Below are 12,111 nucleotides of genomic sequence, written 5' to 3' on the forward strand. Positions count from 1 at the left end.
TTCGTAATATGGTATTCAATTGTTGATAAAGAAGCACTTTATCCGCCTCGCGGTAGGGGTCGCTAATGATATCAATGCAATCAATAATGTACAGATGTTTGGGTCAAAAAAAGTTCATTATTCTGGTGCACGCCGTTCAAGTAAGTTCTACGTCTCTTAATATGTTATTTTTCTTATTTTCCTAGATTGGAGGAGACATATGGGAACAAATCGGATGATGGATGGCTTTCAAAAAGAGAGACTTTCAAAATTGATGCACCAAAAAGCCAAATATTTGCCAAATCAAGGCATAAATGGAAAAACATACGATCGCCATTGAGAAGTAAAGGTAGGCCTGTTTAAATTAAGGTGCTTTTTTTTCTGTGCTTACTGTGTAGAATACAAATAATACAAATCGAAGATATTTGCAATTAATAGATGAGTACTCATTGTTTGTGATTTAGAAAATAATCGGTCACATACACAGTATAAAACAACACTGTTAACCGTCCAAGCCAGGGAAAATGAACAAAAGTAATGAGTCCCACTGTATAATATCCAGCAAAATACACCCAAACTCCATGTTGGATATCTCAATATGATATTCCAATTCACTAGAAGAACTATTATTATTTGGTTGCTTGTGTTGAGATAAGACATGAAAAACATTGTTGCACAGTTGGAAACTAACATTTTTTTTTGCAAATGTAACTTGTGGTTACCTACAAAGGGTAATGTTTTATCCTGAGATTTAAATTTAAGGTGAGTACTCAAAGATTGTTTCCAGTCACTTCTGCATTTGTTAATATTTTTTCTTCATATTTCCCAAGGCTGAAGACATATGAAAACAAAATGGATCAATGACAAATTTCAAAAAGTGAGACTTTCCAAATCAAAGCGCAAAAAAGGCAAAAACTTGCAAAATCAAAGCGCAAAAGGAAACAACATATGGATGTCATTTACAGGCAAAGGTAGGACATTTTACATTAACGTGCTTTTTTGTGTGATAACTGTGTGGAGTACAAATTGCAAATGTTTCCAATGAAAAGGTAAGTCCCCATTGTCCTTTTTTGAAAAGGTAAGTCTCCATTGTTTGTGCTTTTTTGAAACAAAAAACAATCATCATCAAATGCAATAAGCCCCATCACGAGCATCCCCCATCCCCAGAAAACCCCCCAGACAACACATCAAATACAATATTGAATATCACGAGGAATACCCCCTGAAAATAACAAAACAAACAACACAGCAAATATAATACAAAACAAAATAACCACATAAATTACTATTAGGCATATCATTAGGAATAAGACCCCTCCCTCAGAAAAAAACAAAACAAATGACACAGAAATTCCCATAAGGTGCATCAATGGGCACCTCTGCCCCTCCCAATCTAAAAAAACAAACAAAAACAACACAGAAATTACAATAAGTTGCATCAACGGGCATCCTTGCCCCTCCCAATCTAAAAAAACAAACAACACATACATTACAATAAGGTGCATCAATGTGCATTCTCGCCCCTCCCAATCTAAAAAAACAAACAACACAGACATTACAATAAGGTGCATCAATGGGCACCCTCGCCCCTCCCAATCTAAAAAAACAAACAACACATACATTACGATAAGGGGCATGGATGGGCATCCTCGCCCCTCCCAATCTGAAAAAACAAACAATTTATAGATTACAATAAGGTCCATCAATGGGCACCCTCGCCCCTCCCAATCTAAAAAAACAAACAAAAACAAAACAAGGCACACTAATACAAATGGTAGAAATACTTTGACAGTCACATATTGCCCGTCCAATTATTACACATGTAAAAATAAATAAAAGCAATGAATGATATAATATGCAGCAAAATATACACAAGAACATGACACAAATCACCCCAGGCCCTTAATAGAAAGCTCAATAAGACATTCCAATTCACATATACAACTATTCATACCATTTGTTCACATGACACATGAGTGATATTTTTTATGTGTATATGTATAATGTTTTAACCTCATATTCAAATATAAGGTGAGTACTCGTGTTTGTAAATCTGACTGATAACGTCAGTGTCAACATTCTTGCATTGTAACTAGAACAGGGGTTAAAATATATGGGAAAACGTGTAAAACGTCAATATTTAATTGGTTTGAGAGTAATTTCATGAACATGCTACAACCTGTTCAACTCATTTTTTTCTGCTTTTGCTCTCCTGTCAGCCTCAGTTTATTTATAGACTATTCCTTGGGGGTGGGAGTGCATAGATTGACACGATCCCTTATAGATGCGCATGGGAGGCATGGGAGGAAGCGGCTCGGGCATGCTTGTCGGACTCCTCACGTCGACAGCTGTTCCCACAAAAGGTGGCGGTCACGGATACGGTTGTTAGAATCAATAGTCCGCTGAGTAGGAGGTCCGACCACTTAATTGGAGTGCACGCGTGATTTAATTTTCCACGTTTCGCCCTCGCATTGCCTTCTCGGATGGAAAAGCATTTACTAATCGGTATCTAAAGTGTACCCTTAAATTTTAGAAACTGCCTGAGCTAAAATGGGGGCTTAAAAATTGAATTTTTTGTATATTCATTTTAATTTTAGTACACCCCTGGCTGGAATTTCTGGTCAATTAGTTACATTGCTGTGATGTGTATTGAATTATAGACATTCTCTGTATTTTATACTTATAGTTTCGACTTATTCCGAAATTCGGGTGCCACCGCCCCTCAGGAACGGATGGAGGTGGTAACCTGAGGACCGGTTTAGGAAGATCATAATGTCATTTTTCACATTGATATTTTCTCATTGCTGTGTCTGTAGGGGCCTGCTAGGAAAAACATATTTCGCACCCGAAGCCCGTTCACATTTGTTCCACCCCTGCTGCGGTGTTGTAAAATAAAAAGCCACAAAACCAAAACGCACTGCCAATTCGTTCCGTGGTCAAACACAGCAAATGATCCGAATGCCTGAATAATAACTATTTGTAAAATAAAACTTAGCTGACCATCTGCTAGCCCGCAGGTTTGATCATTTCCTCTCGCCAATCCAGCCATATCCCCAAAGCTAAACTGCCGATTTAGTTTCACAACATACGAGTAGATCTGTTTCCCCGTTTCATGTTATCATTCTGCATGAGTTGCCAGTAGCAACCGCTTTTGTTTCCCCATCTGTTCCAGACGCACAATTGGGTTCTATTATGTGATATTATTTGCATGATCAAAGATGTGCAGGCTCAATCAAGATTGAAATCTTTAGGAGTGGTCGCAATTGGAATAAAAACAAGCAGATGACTTTGGTTTTGTATTTTATTTTTATGGTTTTCAGCATTTGAAGTCCATAGTACAAATATCAAGCATGAAATGAAGTCAATAGAACAGTGTTGGGTCATTTTAAGTTGTTTTTAAATCGAACATATACCACCGAGGTTCAAACTTGGGTAGTTTGACAGATTTTGAACTTTTCCTATAAAAGAATCAAATCTTGATATTTGAAGATATTTGGGAACAGTTGAAAATTGTGATTTTGTTAGATATTTTTTTCTTGGCCAAGATCACTCAGCCCAAATGTGTATATATATAATAAATAAATATATATTTGCTTTTATTTTTTTTATACTTGTGAATAATCCTACACGGCGACGAAATGTATGACAAAAGGCACTCAAACAAGCTTGGTCATGTCACAAAATGATATGTAATTATCCTTTAACATAAACTTGATTTCAGCATTTCACCTCACAAATTTACCACCAACAACAGTTGCCTTATCTTAAAAAATAAAGAAAACAAATCTGCCTCCATCATACATTCGAGCAATATTTTTTTTCACAATTTAAATAACAGAAAAAAGCAAATACTTCTTAATAGTCAGCACAAATAAATTGATAAGACACTGGATGAGTGTGAAAGGTCACTATCAAATCACAGGACGGTGCTTTCATAATAACATCTTAACTCTTCAATTTACTCTAATTTGCATGTTTTTAGAAACCCAAATTACAAAATAAAACAGTAGCAGTCAACGATCAAATACATGGCTACAGTAACGCAATTCCGCTGGGTCCCTTAACCGCATCATTAGTTGCTAAAAGTAGTTGCAGCTGTCTTTACAAATTCACGCTACCCTTTTTGTAAAAGGAACTGCACGTTTATTTTCATGAATGCGAGTCTAAGCATGACAACATCCTTATTTTATCTCAAACAAGTCAATCTTTTCACAGGTAGGGTTTCTGTAAAGCGTAAGGCAAGTAGGTCAATCAGGGTCCCCCATTGCGAGCACCTACCGTTAATGTTTGATTTGTGGAGGGTCAGGAAAATGGTCGTACTGTTAGTTATTTTTGCTTTGTATTCATTGAGGAATGTCTGGAAGGGGATTTGATTGTGGTCCAATGAATGGGTCACCATCAAGAAGGGAAATATAGTTGGACCATCAGTTTTGGGGTTTTCCTTGCACTAATTGCTGTTTGACTTTGGAAATGGGGGGACAGTTCGGGACAATGTGACTCTTCCGTAGGCAAATGTTTGCGTTTTTGAGGTTTTGCCTTGGCATCTTGGCCAGTACAACTACGATTGGGTCATCTACTACAATTTCAGTAGAGAGTAAAGCTTTACCTGAATAAATGAGGGCCCATTTTTAGATATTTATCCCGGTCTAAAACTTTGTGGCTATTGGAGATGGTTGAAAGCTAGCTTGATGACATCATTTCTCTGGTTGTGTGTATTTGTGCTAGTGTGGGACTGTAAAACTGTAAAATTAATTCTTGGTGTTTTCCCTCTGTCTGGTAGTACTTGATCATAGTTTTGTAAAAACACGCTACACACAAACTGGCTTTTCCCAGTGAACTGTTTGCTTTTGCATGTCACCACGACCCCATTCACTTTGCTACACAATAGTTTTTTTTCCGAGGATAAACCTCGCCGTGTCAGGTTTCAGGATAAAGATCAAGATGTCCCACTAAATGTTGCACATCTCCAGTTTCCCGACTCGCTTAGACGCCAATCGCCAATGGATTTTCTGCCGCTGTATTCGATCTCAAGACTTTAAAGCGTGACTAACCCAATTGGAGTGATCAAACATCTCCATTTCTACACGGCGGACCAAAGTCGAAGACTCCCTCTGTCCAATCGTCTTCCCCGTCACAGGGTCCCCAGGTCGGCGGCGAAGAACCCCCCTTCCTTCTTTTTCCTCCTCCTCAGCCGGTGGGCCCTCCAACAGATGGCGGCCACCAGTAACATCACGAGCCCGAGGCAGAGCAAAACCACCGAAACCACTTTGGTCTGGAGAGGGGTATTGAAGGTGAACGTGACCCCGGTGCCCGCCGTCCCGATGACCAGTGAGATGACCCCGAAAGGGAAAACACAGCGATACCAAGACTTTTCCGTGCCGCCCGTGGCTTGAGCCAAACGCTCCAATGTGTGGAGCGACTCTGGAACGTTGACTTGTCCTCCCTTGTCCTCGCTTAAATTTTGGTTTTGCGAGTCCTGGGGTAAGGGGTCGCTACGTCGGCCGCAGTCCAAGTCCGGGTGGAGGACCGGGGCCGGGGGTTGGCGCCCCGAGGAGCAGCCCATGTCCGAGTAGACGTCCTCCGGGGACGGATCCACCGATGGGTGTCCCCCAGAGGGGATCTGACTGGAGTTTCTTGCACTACGGTTCGGTTCAGATTGTCACTCTCGATGCCTGCTCGCAAGCACCTGCAATTTCCAAAATAGGGCGAGAGCTGAAGACTAAAAATGAAGGGCAAAAATATAGTTTTTGTTCTCTTTGCAGCGTGGATAGGAAATGAGGACACATCAAGCCAGTGATGCAGCCAAGTTATTTTTAGCAACACACACACATACACACACTCTGGACCGATTCAAAGAGAATCCACTCACCCCGTTTCATCGCTCGTCAGCACGCGATGCCTTCATCGCCGACTCGTAGCACGAGCCGCGCTGCGTGCCTCTGAGTTGCCATTGTCTGGGGGTCTATATAATTACAGATGAGAGGAGGCGTGGCTTGCACGAGGCGGTGGGCATTTTGCAGACTCCTGATAGGTTCAACCAGGCGAGGGCTATCTGGGAGGGAGGCTTTCGGTGACGTCGGTGGTTCAGGCCGCTCATTCAGTGGCATTATTCAGCTTGAATGCGTATATACGCGCCGGGAGAAATTGTGTTGCGCATAGATGGAGGGATAAGAATAGCATGATGGGATTTGCAAGTGAAAACTAAAGGGATGAATAGAGTCACTTCAGTGTCATAGTTTCTGATTTTTTTTGTAAATAGTGTTGCCATTTTAATAAAATGGTCAAATTGTGAATAATATCAACAGCCAGTACTTGCCAGATCGTCAAACCAGGTGCAAAAATTGTCATCAGGCCAACTGTAAAAATTTTTTTCAGTTCTAGTATATATTATAAAGCAATTAAATGATATACTGTTCTGTTGAAGATTAAAAGGATATAAGTATACCCACAAACTGCTTAACCACTTTGCGTATTTACTATCTATTTGCGCAAATGCCTCTAAAAAATCCCGAATTTAACGTTTTTTTTAACGTCAAGTGACCACATTCAAAAGCCTGTCAACGACGTCACAGAGCAGCTTGTCTGCCTCTGCATTTTTATTTATTTGTTTGTCTCTTGGTGGTGTCTCTCGCAACGGTCCAAGCACCATTGTGTGCGTCATCGACCACCCCCCCTCCGTGAGGCTTAGCCACCAAACGCCATGTGTGACATTCTCCCACAAATTCAGCATGTGTGCATGTTTTTTTTTCACGCCTCTCTTCTCTGCTGTTACAGCCAGACGCGTTAGCCATCCTCCGGGCCTTCCCGGGGGGGTATTGACTCGATTTTCAGGCAGGATGGAGGGGCGAGTTTCTCTCCTGTAAGATAGGAATCTTCAGTCTTTGGAGGACTGCCTGTCATATTGGAATGAAGTAGTTTTCTATTACAGAGTCAAATGGGCTCACTATTCAAATGAGTGACTGGGAAAGAAGCTTATTTGAAAAGAAATTGCCCATTTGCGCTGAAGCCATTGCTGATTGGCTGCTCAAGTCGTCTTCTTGGAGTTAAAGACTATAAGCGTAAAGCTAAAAATGAGACTGATCTGGAACTATTTTTGCACCTCAACTATAGCAGCACTGAGCAAATTTACTAAGAAAAATGTACTTGTATTGCGGTATTATATGCCAATTATAATTCAGTTTTTTAAACCAGTAAAAGCCATGAAAAAAGACGGAATCGACTAAGTGTAAAATCCGATTTTGGATATTTTTTTAAAATTTCTTTTTGACTTTATGCTTACCTGACCATCTCCCTCGTATTTTAGTGGCTATTTCGACCTATTTTTTCAGTGCCATTTGCAAATGGCAAAAGGCCAAAGGTAGCAACCAAGCTCTTGAGACGCAGCATTTATGAATATTTAATCCAAATTGAATATCTTTGAGTACAATGACTATAGTAATCCCACATGGTGGTTTCGGGAAGGTGATTTTGTCGAGGATTATCGTGGTGAAACATGCTCAAGTGGTCAATACAAATAGAATAATGGGAATAGCATTTATTTTCTTTCTTTAGCTTAATCGTTTTGGCAGTTGTAACCGATAAATGAAGCGATCATACCCCAGTTGAAGAAAACACCGTCTGTCACCCCAGTAGAAGTCACTTGTTATATTTAATTGCACAATGGCACACATCCACTATAATCGTATGACAGCCACAAATTGGTCGGAAATGCCACCCATTGTTCACAGAGAGGAATATTTATATATTTACTGTCACGGGTAGCAACAAGTCAGTTGTTTATTACGCGTCCTCGATTAAAGCGCTTGTTGAAAACGACTTTTATATCTTTAATTCGCTAAAGGAGACCGAGTTTGTCTGACATTTTTGGCACACGATATTCTCACCAAGTGTTCCTTTCAAATGACTCACAAATGACTGTATGAGGCATTTAAAACAATGGGAAGGCTACAGAAATTGGCACCGCCCACTGCCATTATGGGTCATATGACAGAACAAAGCAAAGCTCTATTTAAAAGCTCTCAGAAATTCTGGTCCAAAATGTTCAATTCAAATCAGACCATGGAAAACGGTCTAATTCAGTGGTGGTAATTATGAGTATGACTTTATGCTTATTATGAGCAACAGGTTAGTATGAAATACGGGAGTTTTACATTCAGATGTAATGGCATTTTGCGCATTTTCAATGCATGCTTGCTAAATATGAGATGCTTTTTGTGTGAGTACAGCCTTGCATGAAAACAAAAAAACATTGTATTTATACTTCATACACGATTACATAGATTATTAGTTAACAACATGCATTTTGATCCTGTAGTTCGTAGGCAAGTGGTCATATTCAAGTTAGTTTTTTTCTTGCTGAATGTAATAACATTTTTGCTGAGACATTTAATTTAAAAAAAAATTGACTGTCATTCAACACTACAGAGCAAGTTTAGATGAGATTAGATTAGATAACTTTAGTCATCCCGTGTTCTGCTGACTGTAGAAAGGAAGAAATACAGTTGAATTTAATTGCATTGCATTGCTGGATTTTTAAACATATGTCCACTAGTTTTAGTTATCTTTTTCGCACTCGTTCCCATGGCTGCTGACATGACGCTGACTATCAAGCAAAACAAAGCATTTGGTTCATTAAACAAACATAATGATGGGGCAGACTTTCCCTTTCCGGGGCCGAAATAGGGCTTGGCAGCTAAATGCTATAATACCAACACGGTGTAACTACATTTACTTACTTCTGTACTGCGTTATTGTTTTGATATAAAAGATAACCTTTGAAAACGAAACGGGCAGCCCGCCTATTGAGGAGACAATGCAACCCACACTTTGGAAAAAAATGGAGTGGATTTCTTTGTTACATTAGCTCTTTAAACTCTGTCTGAACCCACATCCTCTTGCAACCCACACTATGGAAGAGTGCTTCTTCGGAGGGTTGAGTAATTCCGCCTCCACTATCCAAACCCATCGAAAAAATATCAAAGAAGATACTAACATTTTTTTGTTTGGGCTCCTGATAGTCATTACAACAACTGACCCCATATATTTTATAATTTTTCTACTAAATTATAATAATACCTACATCAAATATTCACTGCATTACTCGGATCTGCCAAATATACGTATATGAAATATTTTTACAGTAGGAACGACAATACAAATATAAAATGGAGAGGGGAAAAGGGCAATTATTTTATTTGCCACTGGTAGGCAGTGTCCGTCTTCCGGAGTTAAATAAAAATACAGAGAGGTTGCTCTGTATATTTGACAATTGTTTACATTTGAATTCAGCATTTACAGTTATAAATGCCACTATTTTAATACATGTATTTGCTTTTCTAAAACTCGTGTACGTTAGATAATGGTTCATACAAATGTCAATAAAATAATTAGGACCAAATTCAGGGTATACCCGCTTAGTGCAAGCCAATTAGTACCAACGATTGCCCCTAGAAATCCGTGTAGTGACAGCCTTACAACCTAGCTTATCTCAGAATAATTCAATGTTGTGTGTGAGGTTGGTTGGATGATGAGTCATACTTGCACCCAGCCGTTTTTTATAGAAAAATTGGACAACTCTAGTGTGTCAGGCTGTGCTTTTGCCAATCTAGCCCATAATAGCTGGCACCTTGAAAGAAGAAAACCCGAGCAGATGGCAGCAGTCATTTTGGGAGCCATAAATACATCACATTCTCCCATCTAGATATACTATATGGCTAACTGGAGTTGTGAAATATCCCAAAAATGCAGCATATGTGGCCATGAGTAATGACTACAACTGACTAGTACTTTGTGATACTCCCTGGGTGTTGATGACGACCAGTCACTCAAAATGCATGCAGTGTAAAAAACTAAAAGAGACATATGACAAGATATTTTAGACGGCACAAGCTCGTAGAAACATGTCATGCTCTAACACTGGATGGCAGCAAAGTTCTTTCAAAATAACTGCAGAGCATCTAAATGTCCAATAAGTACTTTTCCCCTTCAAGTCTTTAAGTAAATATGATCAAACTGCATATTGTAGTACTATGCCAGTGAATTATTTCTAATTTTATAGTTGTCCTCCAATTCGGGAATGACCCTTGTGTACTATGTTATTGCCAAAACACAACGTAGGTACTCATTAGTTTGTATCGTCCTAATCTTGAATCCTTATCTTCCCTTATTTTCTTTCTCCTCCCCATGTTTGTATCGCATTCTGCCAGGCATTTCTTTGCATCTTTCTACCATTTTTACACTTTGCCAAGATTTCTCCAGCTGGTCACCATTGCATCCTTATCAGGGTCACCCCTAACTTTCGACCTCTACTCCGAACCCGGCCCCCCAAAACAACGAACAAACCAAACACAATTGTTACGGACTTGCATTCGACCGCGACTGCAATGTTTTTAAGTTGAGGAGTGGGTTCTTTTCAGTCTTTGGAGAGAGAAGGAAAGATGTTTCCAATTGGAGAATGTAAGTGATTAACCCCACTTCCTCTCAAAACAACGACACTATCCTACCGCATGTGTGCGTGGGGGATGCATCCAAACCTGGTGTGTATCAGTGGGCAGATGTTGAAACTCGTACACGTGTTGTTTGGCTCTCTGAAGAGAAACTTGTTTTGTACACAAATTAGTGCCAGTGTTTATCATAGCCCTACCATGAACTGCAGCCGATTGGATGGTCAAAAATAGACGTCACACTCTTGGTTTTGCACTTGAGGCTTTCAAAGCACCTTAAAAATCGACCCATTACATTTCTTATAAAAAAACAAAGATCAGAGTTGTGGGGAACTGACCATTTTGGTGGAAAACTACGGAACAAATCTGGACCAAGACATCGTATCGTCGATCGGAAGAAGCTGGAAATGACCGCTTTGTGAAAATGCGCACCTGGCCGTGAGGAAAGTGGTGACGTGAGATGTTCCTCGGTGGAGGTTACACGTTAGAGGTTCCTGACCGGTTCCTGGCCGGTTCCTCGGGCAGCGTAGCATTACGAAAGAGCAAGACTCATCTGCAGATGTGGTGCAAGAGCTTCCAGATGACCAACTCGATGCAAAGGAGCGGATGGCGATTGCATCAAAGACACAAGCCATCTGGATGCCAGTTTGGGTCCAAGCGCCCAAGTTCGGCCTGCCCGGAAGAGGGAGTGTGACGTAAAAAATAAGGCTCCAATGGCGTAAAGGTTCTCGGAACTCCATTGAAAATGTCTAGGTGCGCTGCTCATTGATGCTCAAAGAACCCAACGTTCAAGAATTAAGCTTTTGTTCTGTTTTACATGCATTGTTTTTGCCATAATTTGTTATTCTTCAAGTCTAAGACCCCCCTAAAATGGAGTCCATCCTTGAAACCATCATCATGTGCGAATAGGATACAACTCGAATACATTATCTGATCAATTTGAATGAAGAGCATCTGCTAAATGCCCCATTTTAATTTCAAACGGGGCAACAGGAGTCATGGAGGTTTTTTCAGGTCACATCTCCCCATGGAGGTTCCTCTTTTTTGACTGATTGTACAAATCCTTCTCTGATCTTTGTATTCTTTGGCAAGCTGGTCAAAATGACGACCCCCCTCCATTGGTCCACAGCAACTATCTTGTCTATTCTTGGGAGGAAAACCTAGTGAGCATCCTGGAAAGCTCAGCAAATGGTTTGGTCCTCCTCCTGACTTTGTGGCTTTGATGTGTGCACTTCCTCTGGACAATGTTTTGGACAGGTGCCCAAATTGATAGGAGAAATGTATTCGGATGCACGTCAATGGCTTCTTTCATCCGTCAGACTGAAAATTTTGCATCTACAGACGAAAGTGAGACATTTCTGAAGGGACGAAATTGCATTGTTGCATTGGGACAACAATAAGATTGGTAGTGACAGGATAAAACATATTTAAGCAACTTTTAGCTCCACAAAACACACATTTATTGTTTCTTAGTCCTGAAAAAACAGAACCAGTCACACAGAAATGTGATGAAATTGCATTGGGCACAGTGTGGGAAGGTCAAATTTGAAAAATAGTGACTGTGGCCAATAGAAAGCAGATATAGAAACAAAACCCCAATTTTTACTATCTTGTCTACAGCAGGTCTTGTTAGTCCCCGTGTGTGTGTGTACATGTGTTTCCATTTAACCCCTTTTTTTCTTCCGAGTGT

General features: G+C 40.2%; 1 protein-coding gene and 1 long non-coding RNA gene across 2 annotated transcripts in view; one reads left to right on the plus strand and one right to left on the minus strand.

The window, feature by feature from the left end:
- Positions 1–118: 118 nt before the first annotated feature.
- Positions 119–12,111, plus strand: part of LOC144211796 (uncharacterized) — a 99,825-nt gene continuing 87,832 nt past the window's right edge. The window contains exons 1-2 of the long non-coding RNA XR_013329660.1: positions 119–328; positions 810–950. This is a non-coding gene — a long non-coding RNA (uncharacterized LOC144211796). The remainder of the gene's footprint in view (positions 329–809; positions 951–12,111) is intronic.
- Positions 3,583–5,954, minus strand: LOC144212123 (transmembrane protein 100-like). The gene is made up of 2 exons (XM_077739774.1): positions 5,849–5,954; positions 3,583–5,665 (listed from the first exon to the last, which is right to left on the minus strand). The coding sequence occupies exon 2, from the start codon at positions 5,540–5,542 to the stop codon at positions 5,111–5,113; it is 432 nt and encodes a 143-aa protein (XP_077595900.1). The 5' UTR covers positions 5,543–5,665; positions 5,849–5,954; the 3' UTR covers positions 3,583–5,110.

This window comes from Stigmatopora nigra, chromosome 18 (genome assembly GCF_051989575.1).
Source record: "Stigmatopora nigra isolate UIUO_SnigA chromosome 18, RoL_Snig_1.1, whole genome shotgun sequence".
Lineage (NCBI taxonomy): Eukaryota > Metazoa > Chordata > Actinopteri > Syngnathiformes > Syngnathidae > Stigmatopora > Stigmatopora nigra.